We start from the raw sequence: 25,311 nt of genomic DNA on the forward strand, positions 1-25,311 counted from the left end.
ACATTGTAACTTTGAATTAATAGTTATACAACAAATAAATTAATAATATTGAATTTAAATTTGATAAAGATAAATTGATTATACATTGACATTTTAATTTTTTTTTAGGAATAAACACACAATAAAATAAAAGTTAAATTTATATTCTAAAACATCTAAGGGCATCTGTGCAAACTGTGAAACATAGAGTCTGAAGAAGTACAGATAAGAGCCACTCAGCGCCATTGTCAAAACAAAACGTAGAGAAGCGTTAAAGAAATTCTAATCAGAAGGAAGACAGACCAAAATATGAGAACTTAAGTAAACAGACAGCAAGTAAACCAGAAATAATAATGTAAATAAATAACAAAGAAAGCAAATTTCTATGTGACATTGGTGCATGTAGAATTACAAATAGAGAATAAAACTAAATGGAAATAACTGTCTGCAAATTGAGCATGACGTCATGAATTGTGCTCGGGTTAGTTATAGATAGATAGATAGACAGATAAAACGTTATTGATTCCTTCAGGAGAGTTCCCTCAGGAAGAAGAAGTAAAAAGTAAACAGTAACTAATAAGGGTATAAATGGAAACAAAATAGAAAAATATTACAAGGAGAATAAAAATAGAACAGTAAAATAAGAGAAACTAGGCATTAACGACCATGATATAAAAAAGTATTGCACTGTTATTGTTTTGCATTCCCTGTCATCCTAGCCCCCCCAAAGAGGAGTTGTACAGTGTAATGATGTATGAGACAAAGGATTTTTTATAGGCTAAACCAGTAGTTCTCAAAGGAGGGTATGGTGTTTCCGCCCGGACAAAAAAGGGGGGTACTTGAAGGTATGCCAAGGGGTACCTGAGATTTTAAATATTTTAAAATAGCGACAATTCAAAATCCTTTATAAATATAATTATAGAAGAATAATTCTTCAACAAAATAAATATTTAGAATTAAGTTCACGAGCCCAGGTGGATCTCTATTACAATATCCAAAGAAGGTTGATGATTGATTATATGTATAGAAATTTTGATTATAATTTAATCACTTGTTTAATTTTTAAAACGTTTTAGTTATTCTTATATAGTTTTTTTTTGTCCAAATAAGTCAAGTAAGACCACAACAAATGAGCAATATGGTGCACTGTTATACAATCTAATAAATCAGAAAATGATGACATTATGCTGTATTTTATTTCTTTATTTTACTGGGAAAAAAGGTTGAAAACCACTGCCCTAAATCATATCTAAAGCTAAAATTATTTTATAAGACTGATTATTTTGGATTATTGTGTTTGTATTGTGAGAGAAGGAGAGAAAGTGAGAGAGAGAGGAAGAGAGAGCAGGTGAAAAACCAGAAGGAGGGTGAAGAGGATGGTTTGAGAAAATATGGGAAAAGGATGTTTATAACCTTACGTTATGTGAATGGTTTCTAGGAGAACAGAAAATAGAAACATTGTGTGAAGTGTAAGGAAGAGATGGATACAGGATGTTGTTTGTAAAGGAAAACGAAAGTGGAGAAAAGATGAGAAAGTGACAAATGAAGGTATTCGTAAATGGTATGCTGTTGATTGTGGTTAGCTGCAAGTTTGTTTATTTGTTTGTTTAGTTGTTTGAGTGAAATGGGAAGAAATCAATAGGAATAATTACATGCAAAATGGAATAAAACTATGAGTGCGATAGATAATGAATGAATAAATGAAATAAGTTTATTTTGGTCATATAATCAACCATCAACCAATTTGTGTGAGCAGTTTAACAGTAAATTAGACATATTAACAATCATACACATTTACACACAGAACAAAAAAGAAAAAGAATGACCGAAAAAAAGAATAGGCGGAAGCCAAAGCTTATATTGGCCTATGATATACAATTACTGAACATTAACTTACCTGGAACATCAACGTTAAAAGATGAAAGTAATTGTTACTATATTTTATAATGTTAAAAAAAAAAAAAAAAATTAACTTTCAAGGGTCTCCAAAACCATAACAAAAAACAACATGTGTTCAGCTCATCACTGAGGATGGTACATCATTTAACTCCTAAAACTGAAATACAATTGTGTTTTTATTTTATTTTACTTGACCTATTTCAAAAATCAATATCCCCCGTAAATGATAGTTTTCTCCTCATAATGTAAATAAGCTAAGAATACAAACTGGAAGGCTGTTGTTCTTTACTCGGAAACATAATTGCAATTACAAGTGCCTTAAAGGGCTTCACAACAACATAGATATAGATCTATCACTCTGTTCTGAGTGGTTCAGTGCGCACAATTGAGTAGCTTAGTTGTTTTTATACAAGTTTAGATTGGAGTATGTCGTTTCCTAATAGGTAAACATGTTAATGTATCTTGTATTGATGTTAACAGTAAAGATAGATAGCTAACCATTTGCTTTCGAGCTTGTTTCTCCAGTAATTGAGCAGTATTATTGACCTGTGAGTTTATCAAAGTGCAGTTTTCAATCAGGGCTTTCCAATTAATAAAATGTAAAACGGTAATACAAACAGTGCTGAGTTTTATAGTGTTTATCCATCCATCCTTCCATTTATTCATCCATCCATCTCCTTCTGCTTATCCGAAGTTGGGTCGTGGGGGCAGCAGCCTAAGCATATAAGCCCAGACTTCCCTCTCCCCAGCTACTTTGTCCAGCCCTTCCCAGGGGATCACAAGGCATTCCCAGGCCAGATGGGAGAACATAGTCTCTCCAACGTGTCCTGAATCTTCCCCAATGCCTCCTACTGGTCGGACACGCCCTAAACACCTCCCGAGGGAGGCATTATGACCAGATGCCCAAACCACCTCATCTGGCTCCTCTCGATGTGGATGAGCAGCGGCTTTATTCTGAGCTCCTCCTGAATGACAGTTTCTCACTCTATCTCTAATGTAGAGCCCTGTTGACGGAGGAAATACATTTTGGCAGCTTGTAACCCTGATCTTGTCCTTTTGGTCATAACCCCAAGCTCATGACCGTAGGTGAGGATAGGAACGTAGATCAACCGTTAAATTGAGAGCTTTGCGCCTGTCGATCTCATGATCCACTCTTCCCTCACTCGTAAACAAGACCCGAGGTACTCTAACTCCTACACCTGGGGCGGGATCTGGTCCCCAACCTGAAGATGGCACTCCACCCTTTTCCGGGCAAGAATCATGGACTCGGACTTGGAAGTGCTAATTTTCATCCGAGTCACTTCACACTCAGCTGCAAACAGTGATAGCTAAAGATCCCAGCCATATGAAGCCAGCAGGACCATATCAAAAAGTATAGACCTAATCCTGCAGCCACCAAAGATTGTGGTGGTTTATCATTAATACCATTTATTGTTACATTCCGATTCCTTAGTACAGTGGTCCCCAACCACCGGGCCGCGGCCTGGTACCGGTCCGTGGATCAATTGGTACCGGGCCGCACAAGAAAATTAAAAAAAAATAAATAATAAAAAAAATAAAAAATTATTTTTATTTTTTTATTAAATCAACATAAAAAAAACACAAGATACACTTACAATTAGTGCACCAACCCCCCCAGTCCGTGGGACAAATGTTCAAGCGTTGACCGGTCAGCAGTTACAAAAAGGTTGGGGACCACTGCCCTAGTACACTTCAATACTCACAGTTCACTGAGCAAATTCTGAAAGTGTAGCGCTATTCCAAACTGAGCGCATGTATCGGAAATGACAATCGCAATATTATTTACCCGCTAGTTTTTCTTTCCGTTTTTACAGTTATAAGGTTTGGTACCCAAGGAGACGCCTATTAGCCCTGCGCCCTCACCAATTTGACCATTTTGAGTGCGTCCTGACATCGCACAGCATTTTGCACTAATCCACTCAAAAAGGTGTAAGAACAAAACCCAAAACCAGTGAAGTTGGCACGTTGTGTAAATCGTAAATAAAAACAGAATACAATGATTCCCTGCTTGACACTCAGCATCAAGGGTTGGAATTGGGGGTTAAATCACCAAAAGTGATTCCCGGGCGCGGCACCGCTGCTGCCCACTGCTCCCCTCACCTCCCAGGGGGTGAACAAAGGGATGGGTCAAATGCAGAGGACAAACTTCACCTCACCTAGTGTGTGTGTGACAATCATTGGTACTTTAACTTAACTTTGTAAATCCTTTTCAACTGATATTCAATTGAATAAACTGCAAAGACAAGATACTCAATGTTCGAACTGGTAAACTTTATTTTTTTGCAAATATTAGCTCATTTGGAATTTAATGCCTGCAACATGTTTCAAAAGCAAAAAAAACTGAGAAAGTTGAGGAATGCTCATCAAACACTTATTTGGAACATCCCACAGGCGAACAGGCTAATCAGGAACAGGTTGGTGCCATGATTGGGTATAAAAGCAGCTTCCATGAAATGCTCAGTCATTCACAAACAAGGATGGGGCGAGGGTCACCACTTTGTTAACAAATGCGTGAGCAAATTGTCGAACAGTTTAAGAACAACATTTCTCAATGGGCTATTGCAAGGAATTTAGGGATCTCACCATCTACAGTCCGTAATATCATCAAAAGGTTCAGAGAATCTGGGGTAATCACTGCCCGTAAGCGATGCTATCACGGACCTTCGATCCCTCAGGCGGTACTGCATCAAAAAGCGACATCAGTGTGTGAAGGATGTCACCACATGGGCTCAGGAACACTTCAGAAAACCACTGTCAGTAACTACAGTTTGTCGCTACATCTGTAAGTGCAAGTTAAAACTCTACTATGCAAAGCGAAAGCTATTCATCAACAACACCCAGAAACGCTGCCGGCTTTGCTGGGCCCAAGCTCATCTAAGTTGGACTGATGCAAAGTGGAAAAGTGTTCTGTGGTCTGACGAGTCCACATTTGAAATTGTTTTTGGAAACTGTGGACATTGTGTCCTCCGGACCAAAGAGGAAAAGAACCATCCGGATTGTTATAGGCGCAAAGTTCAGGAGCCACCATCTATGATGGTATGGGGGTGTATTAGTGCCCAAGGCATGGGTAACGTACACATCTGTGAAGGCACCATTAATGCTGAAAGGCACATACAGGTTTTGGAGCAACATATGTTGCCATCCAAGCAACGTTATCATGGACGCCCCTGCTTATTTCAGCAAGACAATGCCAAGCCACGTGTTACAACAGCGTGGCTTCATAGTAAAAGAGTGTGGGTACTAGACTGGCTTGCCTGTAGTCCAGGCCTGTCTCCCATTAAAAATGTGTGGCGCAATATGAAGCCTAAAATACCACAACGGAGACCCCGGACTGTTGAACAACTTAAGCTGTACATCAAGCAAGAATGGGAAAGAATTCCACCTGAAAAGCTTCAAAAAATTGGTCTCCTCAGTTCCCAAACGTTTACTGAGTGTTGTTAAAAGGAAAGGCCATGTAACACAGTGGTAAAAATGCCCCTGTACCAACTTTTTTGCAATATGTTGCTGCCATTAAATTCTAAGTTAATGATTATTTGCAAAAAAAAAAAGTTTCTCAGTTCGAACAATTAATATCTTCTCTTTGCAGTTTATTCAATTGGATGTAAGTTGAAAATGATTTGCAAATCATTGTATTCTGTTTTTATTTACGAATTACACAACGTGCCAACTTCACTGGTTTTGGGTTTTGTACAGAAGTATGTGATTTGAAACACAGAACAGAAGTCCTACATTTCGTTGAAATACTTTTTACTGCCACCCACAAGACTGGAGTGGCGTACAAGTTCTCTTTTGTAAAGGCAGCTCTTGCGTTAAATATCTTTCTGCAGGGTTCGTCATGGACTGAAGCACACATGAACAAGCTAACTGAGAGCTGGAGAAGAAATGTACCTCTGCTCTACTCCAACCTGGAGCTGCTTGTGGCCATCAGGGCCCCCTTAGGAACAGCTGTCCCCACAGCAACAGACGCCAAGCCACCTCGGTTTAGGAAAAGGATGGTAACAGGCTCCAGTTTGACACAAAAAGCGCAAAAAATCTCCTCATATTTCAGGGCAACAGCACATCAGAGAAGTGGACAAACTGCACCAAAAGCAGAATTTCAAACTTTGAACTCTCTTGCTGAATTCTTTGACCTCATGTCATACTTGGATAACACAGTAGCAGCAGCAGCTCCACGCACAAGAGAGTTTGTTTGGACTGGAGCTGACGTGAAAGATGGCTCGTTGGATGAAATGAGCGAGAATGAGGAAGGATGGAGTCGGAGCCAGGAAAGCCTGCTGGAGATTCGGTCAGCCGTGGAGGGTTTGGGGTGTCGGACTGAAGCTGGGACATGCAGGCGGGAACAAGGTGACGTGAGTTGGAGCTTCACCAGTCGGCCTCTGTGTGACCCAGTGTGAGTGTTTGTAGCTCACGTTGTAGCCAACACCAGCTAAAAATAGTCAAGCATCTTCTTGTTTTGAAACTGTACAACATTTGCCTGTGCCCAGTGTGTCCCAGAGGAGGTACAGGCTGAGCCGGGCAGTGCTGAACAGTCGGTTCTTCAGCCTGCAGGGGAACAGACAGGCGGTATGCGTTGACTACATGCCAGCCCTCCGCTCCATCAGTCGCTCTTCGAGGCAACAAGGTGACAAACCAGTCAGGTATGGGAAAAATAAGAGCGTGTTTAGTCCACGTAGCTGATCCATGCTGATTTTAAAGGGGAACTATGATCATTTTAATCTAAGTTAAAACCTTTCCCGGTGGTCTAGATATTATGTATTGGATATGCTTTGGTGTAAATTTTACTCCATGGTCACATTCATTACTTGTGTTTTGGGTCTGTCTGCAAGATGTTTGTGGAGGCGTTCCCTGATTGCAAATGAAACCACACCCCACCCTCTCAATAAGTCTCATAATTTATCTTCTGAAAAAGTACACTCTTAAAATTATATCTTGAAAAAGACGTAACCCTTTTTTTCCCCCCAGACACTGTTGAAAATAAACTTAATAAACATTATATAGTTTTATCTGTCACAATATTAGCTACACCCGCACACGATCCAATTGATTCATAGCTACATAAAAAGCTTTTAGAAGCATTTATGTCACTGCATGATATTATTATCCTAAAAATAATACATTATCCTAACTTTCTTTGTGTTTCCTCAAACTCAGCTGGCCTAATACAAAGCTCCGTTCCTCTTTGGCTGATAGCTTTACTTAATTTTAATGTCCGAATAAGAACGTCCAAATGCTGTGACATCACAACGAAACAGACTGCAAAACATCCAAAACTACGTGCAAGCTCACGACCAAATGCGTGAACATTATGATTTTAATTTTTTTAACACAAGTATCCAACATTGTAACAACATTTATTTAAGTCAGAAAAGACGAAAATTATCATTGGTCCCCTTTAAGGAGTACAGTCCCATTACAGCAGAGGTGGGCAATTAATTTTTACCGGGGGCCGCATGAGCTACCCGAGCACTGCTGGAGGGCCACATCGACAATATTTCAATTAAATTTTGCTCAATATTATTTTTGATGTATACCGTAAGATAAATAATAATAATAATTAATAATAATAGTAATACTTCAACATAGTGTTTGTAACAGCATTCCATGACTAATATAAATAAATTAACATTAATAATAAATGACAGTAAAATAAGCACACGTATGACTGAGGAGTCATAGTGTAACTTTATGTGGTGTTTGAGTTGTCCGACTTTTTGTGTGGCCATAAACGCACCAGTGGTTTAGTGCTATGCATGTTGGTGACAGATGACAAGTTGGTTTTGGCCTGGTTTGTACGGCAGAAAATGACTAGTTTTTCGAGATAGAATTGTTTTACTCATGTTTTTGGTGTGGTTATGTCCGAATATAAACAGTTTTGCTCAATAAAGTGATCGATATAATTCCTGTCCTCGAAGCATCTCGATAGACGTTACAATAATTGAACGGTGTTGACGAACACCATTAGGGCCGCTTGTTGTCACTGTCACTCAAAGTTGCATTGCAAAATTACATAGAATAAATATGTTTATTTTGTTCAGAATTCAGATGGGATTTGATTTGGTGCGCGGCATATACTTGCTGCGCGCAGCGGACGCTTGAGCAGTGCGCAATTGCGCAGGCACGCACCTTAGAGGGGACGTTGCTTTGCAGTTCATGTCTTGTTGAAAACACGGCATTCCTCATCAACTTTTCTCTTTTTAGCGTCTCGGGTGTAAACCGTGCCTCACTTGTCGCTGCATGTGCACCTTCACTCGCAGGTTACACACGGACACACGCCCATAAATAATAATTTTCAAAATAAAAGCAGCACAGTTGTATTGCGCGCACGACATAGATGTTTTTTCAACTTTATTTTGTAATTGCAGCTGTTCACATTCACTCACAATCACGCATACGTCCACACGGAAGTAATACAAATAACGATTTTCAAAACAAAAGCAGCACCGTTGTATTGCACACTCGACATATATACTTTTTTAAATTTATTTTGTAATTTATAATTGGCCTCACGCGGGCCGGACAGGGACGCACAAAGGGCCAGATGCGGCCCGCGGGCCGCAGAATGCCCAGGTCTGCATTACAGGGTGGTATTGTTAACTAGTGATTCTCCATACTTCTACTTTTTTGTGTTAAAGTTGTATATTCAGGATCTTTATTCCTGTAGTTCTGAAGTAGAAAACGTCGGCTGTATAAACCACTGTCGCAATTTGACAACTTATTTCTAGATAGTATTTTCTCCTTCAGCACTGGGGTTAGGTTCTATAACCACCAGCAATGAGTGAAAATCCACCAAATAGCAATTATCCGATTTAAACACAAGATTAAGTCTTTATAAACTCTCCCAAACTCTCTACATGCATTTAAACCTACCCAAGAATGTTTCAAGTATGTTTAAAATCAAATAACGTGACTGCAAAATGAAAACATACAGTAATAAAATAATAAAATCAAAACCCAGAATGTGTACTTACCAGATAAGATTGAGTGATGGCTCTGCAGTACAAATAAAGTATTTTGTTTTAAGAAGATGACAATCATGATGAGTGCAGTGCTGCACGGCAAAGCAGAACATTTACGAATCATCCAAAGGCTCCTCTTCAAGTGTATTTCTTACAGCGAACACAAGCCACACATAATTGTCTACGAAACGTGCGAGGTCGAAAAAGCAAAATAGAGAATTTTCCTTCCAAAAAAAAAAATATACGACTCGAATCCACTGTGGAAGTCGTGGTAGAGGAGGGAATACCATATATGAGAAGTGCTTAGGTGTTTTTATAGTCATTTTCCAAATAAAATTAATAAACACCACACCTCAAATAGACGCCTCCTTTGTGTTTACTGTGGCGTTTAAAGAGCTGTTGCATTGGTTGCAATTGCATTGTATTATATGTTATAATGAGCAGCATGGTGCAACAGGGGTTAGTTAGTATGTGTGCCTCACAATACGAAAGTCCTGGGTTTGATCCTGGGCTCGGGATCTGCATGGGTTCCCTCCAGGTACTCTGGCTTCCTTCCACCTCCAAAGACATGCACCTGGGGATAAGCTGATTGACAACACTAAATTGGCCCTAGTGTGTGAATGTTGTCTGTCTATTTGTGTTGGCCCTGCGATGAGGTGGCGACTTGTCCAGGGTGTACCCCGCCTTCCGCCAGACTGCAGCTGAAATAGGCTCCAGCACCTCCCACCACCCCGTAAGGGACAAGCGGTAGAAAATGGATGGATACATCTTACAATATAAAATGCATTTGTACAAATACACCCCTGGAACTCTGCAGTTGAGTAGTGTTAACTATACATTAATCTCTTGTTCCATTTTTATGCTTAATTTAGGCCAAAATATGTAAAATATGCTTTTAAAAAAAACATCTAGGATACAATGAAGCCGCAAGCTTTGTAGCGTAATACGGCAAGAGACGACTGTATGAGGAAATTGATATTTTAATGTCTTTTTGCTGTATTTATTAATGATAATTTCTCCTCTTCTCCCGTATTAGGTGTTTGAACTACCTCTACAACTTACACCTGGGCCTCTCCAAGTCAACTTTACACCTCATGGCAGAAAATTTCTCCAGCAAAAGCCTGGCGAATTTAAGCAAACTACCTCACTAGTTATAGTATATAGAATATTTATTTTCTCTAAACAGTCCGATTAAATGATGTGCAACCATGAAATATAAATAAAAAGTTTTATTTCAACAGCTCAAGTACTGATAGTTATTACTTTTTGTACTGAGTATACCTCAGAAACCAAAGAAAGATTGTTCAAACGGTGGTTTGCATCTTCCAGGTTAAGTAGAAACGTTCCAAAGCGATAAGATCGTCTCTCGTGTGTGTTGCCAGATCAACGGACGCTAACTGGAAGATTGCTGAGGAGCTCGTAAAAAGTGACCGACAGCAAAAGCGCATCGCAGAGCTCTTCACCCCCTGCTCCTTTCCTGATGTTGCTTATCTGGAACGAGTCCCTGTACTTGACCAGCATACCCGGCGGAATGTTTACCCGCGGAGATTTCTGCGTCACTGATTCCGTCATCAACCGCCGCACCGCCTGAGCCCCGCTGGTCCGCGCCTCGCCCACCATCAGTCCGAAGTGGCGTCCCACGGCAGTGCGCATCATGTTCAGGACTCTGTAAGGAGAGGTTGGGTTAGGCCACAATGCCAACCTTCTAAAAAGACTGTGTACGTAAACTGTAAAAAAGCATAAAAACCTGGGAGGAATGTTACAATCTGACGGGACGTTTCTGGGCTCCAGGAGAGCGAACAACATGGCCTCCACTGTCCTCAGGTGGGCCATAACTGGGAACAAAGCGGTGTTCTGGACAGAGATGGATGGTTTCTCAATGATGTAGAAGTCGGCTGAAGGTAAGAGGGACACCACTGCTGACACCTGTTGAGTACAAAAACACTATTTTAACACAGAGCAAAAAAAATAATTAAAACTTAAATCAGACTCACATCATGTAGGTAGGAGGAAGCCATGTACGCCCCCTTTAGGAAGTTAGGACAGTCATGGTGCTGCCAGTCCAGCACAGTCATGCCTCTGTCCACATGTGCCCAGGCTATTCTGTTAGTTGCACACACTAGTGACACGACGGAGTTGGCGTCCTAATTCGTCAACACAAACACACACATTGCATTTATTAGGTCAGCACAAATGACTGCACTTTTACTTTTCATGTTTAATTTAACAGTCACAATTCCAGAGATAATTTATCTAGCAATGCTTATCAACAAAGTTGCAGTTGTGGCATGCAACTGTGATGCATTGAACAGAGCGATTCTTATACAGCGGTACCTCGGAATACGGGTTTAATTGATTCAGTTTACCTCGAAAAACATGTATTGTGAAACAGCGTAGCCCATTGAACTGAATTGAAATGAATTTAATCGGTGCTTGCCCCCGCCCGAAATACCAAATTTTTTAACACTTTCAAAACAAACATTTAGATTATAATGTATACAAAAAACAATCTATTAGAATGTACTAGTAACAACTACAGTATTTTTATGAATTAATGTAATAATATTGTACAGCATTTACCTTGGAGAGCAGGGGCCCTATTTATCAAGCGTCTTAGAGTGCCAATTTACACTTAAGTCCTGAGAATCTGTGAAATGTAGTCCTACTCTCAAACTTAAGAATAAAAGCTATTTATCAACTTTCTTAAGTCTAAGAATCACTCCTACTCTCCACGATATTTAAGAGACCTTCAGAGGTGCCCTAAGAGGTTAGGAGTTGCCAGCAGGGGATGGCACTGAGGCGAGAGACACGTGCGCGAACGTTCAGTGAGCGGAAGGATGTCCTGGCTTTGTTTGATGACGAGCAGCTGATCAAACGGTATAGTTTAAACAGAGCAGGTATTATTTTTGTCACAGATTTAAGAATTTTCGATTCCATGTTGATTTCTGCATGTGGCTGCACTGGGCTAGTATATATAGAGCCACCCACACCAGTTTCAAATTAGTTGCCTAATTAATGAATTGGAAAGAAAATGTTATGAGAGTAGCGTATGTGTGTGTGTGGCCCTTTAACAGGTGACAGCATGTGAGGTAAGTGACGTCAGTGAGTGTGTGGGCGAGAGAAGAGAGGGAGCGGTAGCGTGAGTGCGAGCGGGGACTAGTTTGTTTTGTATTATTTTGTAGTTTAGTGTCAACATATACACTCCCATTGTCCACTTAAATATTTCTAAGATATTTCTTTATTCTTAGACAAGGGATTCCCTTCCGTGATTGGTCATTTCTATGGACACAGAAATGACGTCACCTAAAATTCCGTTTACGGCACATAGTAATGTCGTAATTCAGCTCTGAGTGTGACACTTAAGATTCAGTCCTACACTTCGCTGAAAGTGTGAGTAAGACGCTTGATAACTAACTTTTAAGTGCAGCTTTCAGCGAATAATTTATTTACTCTTAAGTCAACTCTTAGCAGACTTCTTAGGAGTAATTCTAAGAAGCTTGATAAATACGGCCCCAGATTTCTACCTTAACCCCTTCCAGCTGCTTCTTTCAAACACACCATCAGCAGCTTCTCCATATTTGGATGTATAATTGTCCACTGTTTAGATATTTTACCATCCTTTGTGAAGTTAGACTTATTTTGCTTTATATGGTCCACCAAGTCAACAGACTTGGTCATGTTTTTGATAATTAATTTCTTCCTTCATCATTATATCATCCACTTCTTCTAATCCCTGTGCTTTACACTAATGTTTTTCCTTCCCATGGTTGCAAAAACTAAGTTATGTCTATCTCTAGCTATAAGCTAGTTCTAGCAAGTAAACCCGGAGGTCGAATCTTCTGGCATTAACTGGGGCATTTGCTTCGCCAACTAGCAGTATGGAAGCTCGTAATCCCATAAACACCTATGCTATACTTCCAAAATCCAGCATCGGCGCGTCTTGGAAGACTGATCAGGACTACGCCTAGCCAATCGTCAATAAATCCACTAATAAACGGGAGAAAGCCTACTAATCGTGACTCGATAGAGAGGTAACAATCATTGGGAGGAAAATAGATGATTGCAAGGCTGCATGTCAGGTGTGGGAGTATTCCGGCTTCAACTGAGTGAGGAACATGAGCTCATCTAACAAACCACTTGAGCCATTTTTTTCGACTAAGGAAAAAACTGCACTTTCAGATGTTTAATATTTATTGAACTGAAATTTTCAATTGTATTTTTATTGTTTGTTTACTTATTTAGGATGATAAAAAGCCTTCCAATTACAATGGTAAAGAAAAGCTAATGAGAAATAAAAATTGTTGTGTTGGAAGGGAATATTTGCATTATTATTATTATTAATATTACATTAGTGTTCAATTTGGTCTCAAAATAATGCTGACAATAATATGGTTTATCGGCAATAATTTGTGGAACAATATACTGTATATCATCCAGCAAAATGCATTGTTGGTTCAGGCCTAATCAGCACTTGCCTCCAGCCAGGACCTGTCCACCTCTGGCCTGATGAACTTTGCCAACTGAGCCCGCACTTTCTTCTCCTTCTTCACCGGGTTGAGTATGGAGTCGAACACGATGACTGCGCTTTTGTGCTTCAGGAGCGGTACGTTCACCACACTCTCTAAGGTCCTAAACGGTCCGTGTTTGCTCCTGTAGTCCACTATGTTGTTGCACTTGCGTCCTCTGAGGAGCTTGACGCCGGCCAGCTCCTCCACTGAGGCGGTGTTGAGCAGCTGCAAGATGGTGTCTCGCTGCTCGGTGGTGTAGCAGGAGTCCAAGACGGCGCCGTGCTCCTCTTCCTCACAGGACCCAGGGGACGGCGGAGAGATGACGGCGGTTAGGCTTTCTACCCCGGCTACAGGGATTCTGCTCGTCCAGCAACATGTGCACTGGAGGTAGCGCAGCTCCGTCTCAAGAAGACAGCCTTGCAGAGGGCGTCGGAACAAGCCTGACTGACCTGCATACTGACCTGCACAGGTAACACAAGGTGATCACAATCTCTGAAATAACATTTTCAATGCAATTTTAGCAAACAGGCTTGTGTAGGAACAAGCATATCTGCATGGTATTCAGGGGTTACTATGATGTGCTGTGATTTGTTTTAACTAGAGGGGGTCCGCAGAGGTGCTGCATGGGGGTCGTGAAATTTTTGGTTGATTAGACATTTAATATGTTTACCACAATGGATTGTGGTGAAATTTGAATGTCTTTAAATACACATCAACATTAATCTAACACACTGTTGTGTAGTTTATAAACGGCATTGGCATGGCCACCCTACTCACTGTAACTTGCAGGTTTAAAATAAAAATATTAATGAATAATGATATCGTCATATTCTGGTGAGCATATAATTTCTAGCTTGCAATTATCAGCACCAGTTTTCAGATAGTAATTAGCAATGCTATACTGTATTATTTGAATATCTTAGTATTGCACAATAACAAAGTACCTTTAGGACCGGTTTAATTTAAAACACAATTTTATACAGTATTTATAAATAGGAATCCCCACTCCATCTCTCTCTGTTTAGGGGTTCTTGCCTTGGAAAATGTTGAAGATCCCTGGTATTAAACAATCTTTTAAGACAATCTAACAGTCCAGTTGCGATCGATTCAATGCCTCTTTGAGGACAATTACCTGAAAGAATGAGAATATTCACAAGCAACATAGTTCTACTTTTAATTACTATATTACAGTACTACAACTAGCAGTAATGTAGCTAAGCATGTATCTTAACTACATTTTCCAGTAGCTTGGCGCTAGCTTAGCTACTTTAACAAGTGACTTTTCCTGTAGCTTAGCTACTTTTAGACCCATGTAGCTAGGTAGCTTACATCAAAGCTACAAGCTACAAAGACAGAAAATGGCCTGCAAATCCAGGCCCCCCAAAAATATGGACAAAATACAATGACTTAGAGGGCAGCACGGTGGAAGAGGGGTTAGTGCGTCTGCCTCACAATACGAAGGTCCTGGGTTCGATCCTGCACTCGGGATCTTTCTGTGTTGAGTTTGCATGTTCTCCACGTGACTGCGTGGGTTCCCTCCGGGTACTCCGGCTTCCTCCCACCTCCAAAGACATGCACCTGGGGATAGGTTGATTGGCAACACTAAAATTGGCCCTAGTGTGTGAATGTGAGTGTGAATGTTGTCTGTCTATCTGTGTTGGCCCTGCGATGAGGTGGAGACTTGTCCAGGGTGTACCCCGCCTTCTACCTGAATGCAGCTGAGATAGGCTCCAGCACCCCCGCGACCCCAAACGGGACAAGCGGTAGAAAATGGATGGATGGACAATGACTTGGATAAATGAGAACATCCATACAAAAGGGTGAAAATCCATGATTGATTAATTGGTGTTCGTATGATGAGTCATAATTAGCTAAAGTTAGGGTGAAACATTACGGACTGGCTAATCAGAGGCAAGATAACAAGTAACTAGTAAGCAAAATCATGACAGTCATGTCACTCAGTCATGTCACATGACGACAAGGGAGTCCGAGACAGCTTCAAGCTGACGACTCAAGAAAAACCAAAAAACACTTGAAAATGGCAGAGAAATTCACTCCCGCAGATTAGATTATTCCTTTAGTAATGAAAATGACCTGCAGGAAACCCACAATAATGCGTGTCCTTGGCCATATTTAAACAAATGTATGCATTTAGAGTAAACAATGCCTAAAACCTTAGTTTTTAATTGTTTACTATGTAAACCAAAATCATATAATGTAGGAACACACATTAAGACATACGTGCCAACCCTCTTGATTTTCCCGGGGCAATTATTCTCCCGAATTTCTCCCGATTTCCACCCGGACAACAATATTGGGGGTGTGCCTTAAAGGCACTGCCTTTACCGTCCTCTACAACCTGTCGTCACGTCCACTTTTCCTCCATACAAACAGCGTGCTGTCCAAGTCACATAATATATGCAGCTTTTACACACACATAAGTGAATGCAAGGCATACTTGATCAACATCCATAGAGGTCACACTGAGGGTGACCGTATAAACAACTTTAACACGGTTACAAATATGCGCCACACTGTGAACCCACACCAAACAAGAATGACAAACACATTTCGGGAGAACATCCGCACCGTAACACAACAAACACAACAGAACAAATACCCAGAACCCCTTGCAGCACTAACTCTTCTGGGACGCTACAATATACACTCTCAGTTCCATTAACATTGATATTGTACATGTGGGCCCACAGCGTTGATGTCGGAAGCTACTTTTAATGTTTAGCTTGTAGTGTAGTTTGTTACAATTTAGCTTAGTTACATTTAATCGAGAGTAACTTGTAGTTTAGCTTACAGCATTTTCCAAGTAGCTTTCCCATTACTGATGACTCGTTTGTGACCTATAACATTTGATTATAATGAAAATGGCCCAGCACTAAAGTATTATAAAGAAATTAATATTGACATTAATTATGGTTCCATTCCATTCAGTTTTTAGAGAGGCAGCTACTTAACGATTTAGCAAAAAATTCCCACATACATACAGGACAGAGTTAAACAACTTGCACTGAGCCTAGTCTATAAAATCCACTACACCTCCCTGATACCGAAGTACATGTCAAACTACTTCCTTAACGTAAATGACCGCCATAACCACAACACCAGGGGGAGCTCCACTAACCACGTTAAACCCAGATTCCGAACTAACAAAGGTCTTAACTCATTCTCTTTCTATGCCACATCAATGTGGAATGCGCTCCCAACAGGTATAAAAGAAAGAGCATCTCTATCCTCCTTCAAAACCGCAATAAACGTTCACCTCCAGGCAGCTACAACCCTAAACTAACACCCTCCCTGGATTGCTAATAATCAAATTTAAACAATCAAATGCAATTACTTTTTCTTATGCCTTCTGATCTCTCTCTCTCTCCACTACTTGCTGTCCATATCCTACCCCCCCCCCTCTCCTCCACACCCCTGATTGTAAATAATGTAAATAATTCAATGTGATTATCTTGTGTGATGACTGTATTATGATGATAGTATATATCTGATAGTATATATCTGTATCATGAATCAATTTAAGTGGACCCCGACTTAAACAAGTTGGAAAAACTTATTCGGGTGTTACCATTTAGTGGTCAATTGTACGGAATATGTACTTCACTGTGCAACCTACTAATAAAAGTCTCAATCAATCAAACATGTAATCAAATGGCGAATAAAATACAACAATTCACCAACGCTACTTACGACTGTGTGCTACAGACGACAGAACCCGCCTGGCGACCCACATAGCTGCCAATAAAAAGGGGATAATCTATCGTTTTAGACTATTTGGGGGTTATTTACGTCATAACACAAGTCCTCTAGTTGTTGTCCGACACTTTTAAAATGTCCGGTGTAAACCACAACTTTGCTTCTTTTTTTTCCGGAATGTGCACTGGCTTGTACTCTGCCGCCCTCTATTGGTAGGGCGTGTCCTTGCATTACATTATGTTGACTACTGCAGTGTTTTTCAACCACTGTGCCGTGAGAGATTATCTAATTTCACCTATTTGGGTTAAAAATATTTTTTTGCAAACCAGTAATTATAGTCTGCAAATGATGTGTTGTTGTTGAGTGTCGGTGCTGTCTAGAGCTCAGCAGAGTAACCGTGTAATACTCTTCCATATCAGTAGGTGGCAGCAGGTAGCTAATTGCTTTGTAGATGTTGGAAACAGCGGGAGGCAGTGTGCAGGTAAAAAGGTATCTAATGCTTAAACCAAAAATAAACAAAAGGTGAGTGCCCCTGAGAAAAGGCATTGAAGCTTAGGGAAGGCTATGCAGAATGAAACTAGAACTGAACTGGCTACGAAGTAAACAAAAAACAGAATGCTGGACGACAGCAAAGACTTACTGTGGAGCAAAGACGGCGTCCACAGTGTACATCCGAACATGGCATGACAATCAACAATGTCCCTACAAAGAAGGATAAAAACAACTGAAATATTATTGATTCCTAAATCAAAGTAAATGCGGGAAATATCACTCAAAGGAAGACATGAAACTGTGACAGGAAAATACCAAAAAAAGAGAAAAAGCCACCAAAATAGGAGCGCAAGACAAGAACTAAAACACTACACACAGGAAAACAGCAAAAAAGTCAAAATACGTCACGGCGTGATGTGACAGGTGGTGACAGTACACCTACTTTGAGACAAGAGCTATATTGATGCATGGTTGGTTATGGTTTAAAGTCATATCCAACAATTGCAACAATGACTTTTTACTGTCAACTGAGTTTAGTTTTTTAATGATTTTTGCTGGTGGTGTGCCTCTGGGTTTTTTTCAACGCAAAAAATGTGCCTTGGCTCAAAAAAGGTTGAAAAACACTGGACTACTGTAGACGTGGAAGTAAGTGTTTTTAGACTTCAATGTAAAGTTTTAAAAATGTGAATAGTGGACATTAGTTTTGATTGACCCTATCAGACACATTTACTCAACAATATGTTATGTATGCAGCTCTACACTCCTGCAAACTGCAAAAACAAAAATAAACATACAATCCTGTTGAACTAGTCAGTCAATGTGGGTCGACCTACCTTTAAGCTACCATTTACAGCTGACCCTTTTATAAACGTGATCACACGCCTCTTGCACTTCCTTTCCCTGTTATTTTGAGACCGAAGCGTTTGTGTGCAGAACAATAAACGTCATGATGCTGCGCAGCAAAGAGGAAATGCTGGGGCACTGGGCTATGAGAAGCAAACATGTTTTTTTTCCCCCCACCTACTAAATCTGTGTCATGTCTCTTTAGTAGGACTGAAAGTGACGCAGGCTACAGCGCCTTCACCCATGGCCAACTTGGACAGAAACAACAAAATCTTACTCGAATTAGTGCGACTGCCTTCCAACAACACGTGTGCCGACTGTGGAGCTCCTGGTGAGTTGTCTTTTTTTATTTTTTTATTTTTTTTAACTAGGTAAACGACTGACTCATGTACTAGTTGTTGTGGCGCATCGTCGTTGCTTTAAGGCAGATATACGGCCACCAGGGGGCATGTTGGCACGGTATTCGGGGGCTGCTATGATCTGCTGTGATGTATCAATACATTTGTAAGTGTTGTTGAATGAGAAGTTAAGTATTATTTACAGTACAGTATTTTACACAGAACTGCAATCCATTTGTGGTGTGGGGGTTGTTGCGGGAGGTGCTAGATGACACCCACATTTGTATAATGAGCATGTAAAGGGCACCGTGGGAGAGATTAAAAAGGTTATGGGAGAGACAAAAAGTAAATAAAAGTGTTTTTTTTAATTCCACAAAGAAAACGCAGCTAAGTTGGCAACATAGATCCCTCCTGCTACGTGCGCATTAACTGCGTTAAGAAGCGGCCTTACGATAATGACAATTCACAATAACGGATATGCAGGTTCGTTATAATGTGTTCAAATGTTTTTGGAGTGGTCCACCACAAATAAATGAATACCTGGGAAACACTATAGTTCAATTCAACTCACGGCCCAGGGGCCCAATCCGGTCCGGGAATCACACCATACAGGCTCCCGGGTTCCGTTCAAAACTTAGGAGACAAACATTTTTGCAGCAAATTCCTAAAACACCACAATGGCCCTTTTATTGGGATTAGCTGAGGCATTCCTCTAGGCACCTTTTTAAGTCCATTCCTTTTTGGCACTTACAATGTTTTTTTTCGTAAAGTGCTTTATATAACTAAGGTGTTGCTGTAGCTTGTTTACTTCAGATGCAGTCAGTAGTCATTTGTTCAACTTGTTTAATTATACTAGGGTTGTTCCTCAAGGTTCCTTTTCAGCTCCTCTATTTTTCATCATTTGGGCCAAGGGTGTCCAAACTTTTTCCAGCGATGGCCACATACATAAAAATTTAAGTATGCATGGCCACTTTCATACATTTTGTTCATGAAATATACTACGATATAACCAATACAATGTAGGTTAACTTATGATAATATCTAAACAAAACATCCTCATCTTTGCTTTGTATTATAGAAAACAAAGCCAATTAGATTAATTCATGATTATTTTCATTATGATTTAATTTTTATTTATGATTTAATTCACCTTCTTGTCATTTTATGCATCTTTAAAGCACTTTGAAATGCCTTGCATACAAACTGCGCTCTAAAATAAACTTGCCTTGCCTAATATAACTCACTTGATGTATTAGATATCTTACTATTACTATTCTTTACTAATATTAGTAAATACCACTAACTAATTGACCACATTTTTGAGGGCTTCAGCACACTGGAAAACGTAACATATCTTGAAAGAAATTTGTACACATGGATGCACGGAAATTATCAAAGACCATTAAGACACTCTGGTCGCCGGCCATGTTGGTTTTCAGGTCCCATTTTTGTGGGGAATTGGGCCAGTCATATTTTTTAAATAGTTTTTATGTAGTGTTTTAATCCGGGATGTGTTTATTATTTTCTTTTTAATGTTTTGCGGGCCAATAAAAATCAAGCTGCAGTCCACACTTTGGATACTTCTTAGACAAAGACTTAGGCCATGTCTACACTAAGTTGTTCCACACAGTAGCTCAGTTACAAAGGATGGAAAGGATAAGGATGGAAAGGAGTTTGGTTAAAAAAAACTGAGACTCACATTTTTGCAGCAGATTCTTAAAAACAGCAGAACGCTTCTCTAACTCTGAGAAAATAAATAGGAAAAAAACACATGTCTACTGTAGAGGATGCTGGTTCTTCTGAATATACATAATACAACTCAGAGTTAAGGGATCAATAGCTTCCTGGAAATGTGGCCCCCAAAACGGTTTAGTTCAATGTCCCTGCAGTAGTAATTTTGTAGTTCACAACATTTCGAAGTGAACTTTTTTCTGTTCTTTATTTCCTGTCTTAAAAAAGTTGACATTGTTTATGCTTGCAGAGCCTGGCTGGGCCTCCTACACTCTGTGTGTGTTTCTCTGTGTCCACTGCTCAGGGATGCATCGGAACTTGCCCACCATCAGCAAAGTGAAGTCAATACGCTTGGACCTATGGGAAGACTCCCTCGTAGAGGTTTGGACTTTTGTATTTATTTTACACACACTTAGTCAAATACAAATATACAATATTTTCCCAAATAGTAATCTTGCAATGTACACCTGAAACCATTTTTTTTTTCCCGATGACATGTATTTATTTATTCAATGCAATTTACAGCACTTGCATGATACTGTTAAATTATCACTATATGTATGTAACTCATCGTAATAAAATAATATACCATGTATTAATATGTTAGTTATGTGTAATACCGTATATGTATTATGAAATAGATGACATGTTTATATTAAATAATAATGAGTATAATGTAATTTTGTTACAGGTAAACTATCACAATGTATATATTATTGGCATAATTGTAGTACCATGATATAATGCATAACTGTTATGTTCTACAAGTATACATAATAAGATGCAATGCAATACAATATAATACATTAAATAAAGTTAGACACGTGTTATTACATTTACAATATAAAATTATGTGAAAACACAGTTTATTTTATAGTTTAAAAAAATACATATAAAGAATTATATTTGATCATGCTTGTATCAAAATGGTATTATTGGTATAAAGATGTAGTGCCATAATATAACATATAGTGATTATATCATACATGTAGTTTCCATAATATGATATATACTAATAATATGATGTAATATACTGTATATGTATGTATCTATATGTATACAATATACTATATTAAATATTAAAGCAATATTAGTACATTTACAAGATACATTTGGTAGATATACATTTCAATTATATTTCAAAAAATATATACAAAAATATTATGTATAGTATGAATTAGTGGATAATAACAATATTGAATATAGTACCAGTACATAACAAATCTCATATGTATTATAATATATATACCGTATTTTCCGCACTATAAGGCGCACCGGATTATAAGGCGTACCTTCAATGAATGGCCTATTTTAAAACTTTGTTCATATATAAGATGCACCGCATTATAAGGCGCACCGCATTATAAGGCGCATAGAATAGATGCTACAGTAGAGGCTGGGGTCACGTTATGCATCCCGTAGTTGCGAGACCTGTTGTGGCTCAATATTGGTCCATATATAAGGTGCACCGGATTATAAAGCGCACTGTCAGCTTTTGAGAAAATTGGAGGTTTTTAGGTGCGCCTTATAGTGCGGAAAATACGGTAATATCATTTTTAAATGTACACATTATGATTATCTATATATGTATATATATACCAATATATACATATATTTATATGTATATATATATATATTGTTTGAAATTATATATATTTTAAATATAGATACTAACATAATACATATTTACATCAAATATTATTTTTTTATGTTGTTATAATATCCTTTAATAATTTACTAAAGTGATATTCCCTTTTATATTGTTAAAAAGAAAGTTGTTACAGTGACTTAACATGGACTCGTGATAATATGACATACTTACCGTATTTTCCGGACCGTAGGGCTCACCGGATTATAAGGCGCACTGCCAATGAATGATGTATGTTTTATCTTTTTTCATGCATTAGGCGCACCGGATTATAGGGCACATTAAAGGAGTCATATTATTAAAAATTGTTCTAAATTGAAAACACTTCCTTGTGGTCTACATAAAATGTGATGGTGGTTATTTGGTCAAAATGTTGCATAGATTATGTTTTACAGATCATCTTCAAGCTGCTTTCTGACAGTCGCTTCCGGATGCGCCATTTTTTGGGCGGTCTTATTTACGTGGCTCACCTTCGGCAGTGTCTTCTCCCCGTCATCTTTGTTGTAGCGGTGTAGCGTGCAAGGATGGGAGTGGAAGAAGTGTCAAAAGATGGAGCTAACTGTTTTAATGACATTCAGACTTTACTTCAATCAATAACGGAGCAGCATCTTCTCATCCGGAAACAACAACTCCGGAAATGTGTGCCGTGAAAAAATGTCCGACCGGCACTCTAATAACTAAAATTCCTTGGGTGAATAATGTAAACTCACTACACCGGTATGTTTTAGCGCTTTCATGGCAAGTTTACTGACGGATATAAGTAAGAACTTTACACTACTTTATATTAGAAATGGCAACAGCGGAGGATGAATGTCACATAACAAAAAGATAGAGGAAAATAAGAAGTTTATCGGCTACGGTGTCGGCACGGATTACAAAGGCGGACTCGCATAATTTTTCAGGATTTATGCAGATCCCAAATACAGATCAGTAGGTACCAGAAGGTAAGAAAAGTTGCTTTTGCATAATATTGCGAAACAAAACGCCAGATAATATGTTTTACCTTATACCAGTGGTTCTCAAACTTATTCCACCAAGTTCCATCTCAGAAAACACTTAGTTCTCCAAGTACCACCATACTGACCAACATTAAAATATTTTTGGTCACGCAGTTTCGACAGCAACACTGTGTTTGGATATTAGAAAATTAAATCACTTAATTAAGTGATTCTTTGGCGTACCACTAAATGGAGCCCACGCAACACGAGGGGTACCCGTACATCTCGGCATGGCGCAGTGGGTAGAGCGGCCGTGCCAGAAACCTGAGGGTTGCAGGTTCGCTCCCCGCCTCTTGACATCAATATCGCTGCCGTTGTGTCCTTGGGCAGGACACTTCACCCTTGCCCCCGGTGCCGGTGCAAACTGGCAGCTTCGCTTCCGTCAGTCTACCCCAGGGCAGCTGTGGCTACAAATGTAGCTTACCACCACCAGGTGTGAATGAATGATGGATTCCCACTTCTCTGTGAGCGCTTTGAGTATCTATCAATAGAAAAGCGCGATATAAAATCGAATCCATTATTATTATTATTATTATTACCACAGTTTGAGAATCACTGCCTTATACACACACCATAATAATACTTGTATGTTTAATGCGCATACAATCCTTCAAGCGGTGCGGCTTCATAGCGTACCAAAGTCGTACTAAAACATTGTAATAGATTTTTGAGCGTTGTGTGTAATGTTCTATATTTTCAATGGAACATTTAAAATGTTGGTGTTGTTTACTTGGAACATATTGCCATCATAGTGCAGCTTACACTTATCTCTTTTGTGTGACTGCCATCTACTGGTCACACTTATCATTACACCATGTACCAAATAAAATAGCTTCCAGGTTGGTAAGCTCAACCAAACTTATTCCTTACATTAGGCGCACCGGGTTATAAGGCGCACTGTCGAGTTTTGAGAAGAAAAAAGGATTTTAAGTGCGCCTTATAGTCCGGAAAATATGGTATTTATGTGAGTTTGGATTGTACATTACATTGGTATGTCATTTTGTGTTTTCCAGGCCATGCGAGTAAGAGGAAACTCATTCGCCAAAGCCACATATGAAAAACATGTTCCCGCTTATTTCTACCGGCCTCAGCAGACAGACTGTGTGTATGTGCTATTATATTATACATTGCCATCATTAATGTGTCTTTTTAGTAGAAGTGAAATTAGGGGTTGAGCAAATCCCTGAAAGGGGAACAGAAAGAGCTATTGATGGATCAGGCATCAAAAAACAAACATGTATTATTATTCCTAACGGTCAGCGTTCTTAAGGACCAGTGGATCCGCGCCAAGTACGAGAGAAGAGAGTTCACAGAAGAACATTTCATTCATCCATCTTATGGCGCAGGTATTGTCCATCTTCAGCCACTAACTTCTTATCTTTGCCATCATTCATTGTGTGATCTATCATCCTACTGTAGATACCACACAGGTAGCACTGTGGAAGAAGCGCAAAGACAACAGGAACTTTTTCAAAAGGATCTTCCTGCTGTCCCGTAGCGACTTTACCCTTAAATACTTCACCAAAGAAAATGTAAGCACTTCCTTTGCCAGGGAACCTGGTCTTTGCACAATTTACTAGGATTACATACAAAATATACTCTTATTAGAAGAAAACTCACAACTTGGAGTATTTTCCGTGTGTCACTTTCAAACATATAATGTAATTATATATCATCCAATTAATAATTGTGTTCTCGTTCAAACTAAGTCTAAAGATCCCAAAGCTGTGATCAGCATGAAGGGGCTGAATGCGGTTTTCCAGCCCGAGAAGATCGGTCACACTCACGGACTGCAGATCTCCTACTTGCACGAGGAACGGAGCAGGAACATGTTTGTTTACCATGAAAATGGACAGGTGAGGCCCGATGTTTACACCCTTAAATCCCCCTGCTGTGCTTATTGTCTTCCCTGCATTCTCTCTGCAGGTCATCGTTTCCTTTTTTAACGCAATTCGTGCAACCCGCTTGGAGTACCTCCAGAAGAAGCATCCCGCTCTCGGACTAAATGAGGTGGGTTCCACTTGCACTTATTTCGCAGTAATGTCCTTTTTCTTAGTGTGTTCATCTGCACAGTTAACGCCGCAGATAACCGGGCGTTGCCTCAAGGAGGGGTTTATGGAGAAAACTGGCCCAACGGTGAGTTAGTCGCCACAGAAATGAAGATGTTACACTTTTTGTCTG

The 25,311-nt window shown here is 39.5% G+C and overlaps 3 protein-coding genes across 7 annotated transcripts in view; 2 read left to right on the top strand and 1 right to left on the bottom strand.

The window, feature by feature from the left end:
- The window catches only part of LOC133634029 (ATPase family AAA domain-containing protein 5-like), a 25,394-nt gene extending 15,293 nt beyond the window's left edge, over nt 1–10,101 (top strand). Inside the window, exons 13-15 of one of the 2 annotated variants that reach the window (XM_062026953.1) lie at nt 5,727–6,289; nt 6,384–6,536; nt 9,892–10,101. In XM_062026953.1, the coding sequence (XP_061882937.1) occupies nt 5,727–6,289; nt 6,384–6,536; nt 9,892–10,006 (831 nt within the window). In that variant the 3' untranslated portion in view covers nt 10,007–10,101. The remainder of the gene's footprint in view (nt 1–5,726; nt 6,290–6,383; nt 6,537–9,891) is intronic. The other variant, XM_062026954.1, reaches the window with a different exon arrangement.
- Nucleotides 10,085–17,248, bottom strand: LOC133634030 (transcription elongation factor, mitochondrial-like). Its single transcript, XM_062026955.1, has 5 exons — nt 17,075–17,248; nt 13,331–13,824; nt 10,850–10,999; nt 10,603–10,781; nt 10,085–10,521 (listed from the first exon to the last, which is right to left on the bottom strand). Exons 1-5 carry the CDS (start codon nt 17,115–17,117, stop codon nt 10,239–10,241), a joined length of 1,149 nt encoding a protein of 382 aa, XP_061882939.1. The 5' UTR covers nt 17,118–17,248; the 3' UTR covers nt 10,085–10,238.
- Nucleotides 10,421–25,311, top strand: part of LOC133634031 (arf-GAP with dual PH domain-containing protein 2-like) — an 18,579-nt gene continuing 3,688 nt past the window's right edge. The window contains exons 1-11 of one of the 4 annotated variants that reach the window (XM_062026956.1): nt 10,421–10,573; nt 10,647–10,756; nt 13,337–13,842; nt 18,621–18,746; nt 20,735–20,865; nt 24,144–24,235; nt 24,391–24,476; nt 24,550–24,662; nt 24,840–24,986; nt 25,057–25,140; nt 25,204–25,266. In XM_062026956.1, coding sequence (XP_061882940.1) covers nt 18,659–18,746; nt 20,735–20,865; nt 24,144–24,235; nt 24,391–24,476; nt 24,550–24,662; nt 24,840–24,986; nt 25,057–25,140; nt 25,204–25,266 — 804 coding nt within the window. In that variant the 5' untranslated portion in view covers nt 10,421–10,573; nt 10,647–10,756; nt 13,337–13,842; nt 18,621–18,658. The remainder of the gene's footprint in view (nt 10,574–10,646; nt 10,757–13,336; nt 13,843–18,620; nt 18,747–20,734; nt 20,866–24,143; nt 24,236–24,390; nt 24,477–24,549; nt 24,663–24,839; nt 24,987–25,056; nt 25,141–25,203; nt 25,267–25,311) is intronic. The other 3 variants (XM_062026958.1, XM_062026957.1, XM_062026959.1) reach the window with 3 other exon arrangements.

Source organism: Entelurus aequoreus, linkage group LG18 (genome assembly GCF_033978785.1).
Source record: "Entelurus aequoreus isolate RoL-2023_Sb linkage group LG18, RoL_Eaeq_v1.1, whole genome shotgun sequence".
NCBI classification, from domain to species: domain Eukaryota; kingdom Metazoa; phylum Chordata; class Actinopteri; order Syngnathiformes; family Syngnathidae; genus Entelurus; species Entelurus aequoreus.

Bases quoted from the DNA above. Each gene is read 5' to 3' on its own strand.
- LOC133634030 (XM_062026955.1), bottom strand. From the start codon at position 17,117: ATGTGGGTCGCCAGGCGGGTTCTGTCGTCTGTAGCACACAGTC. The intron at 13,825-17,074 runs GTAAGTAGCGTT...TTACCTGTGCAG, and splicing joins GTCGTCTGTAGCACACAGTC to GTCAGTATGCAGGTCAGTCA. The intron at 11,000-13,330 runs GCAAGTGCTGAT...TTGACGAATTAG, and splicing joins TGGACAGGTCCTGGCTGGAG to GACGCCAACTCCGTCGTGTC.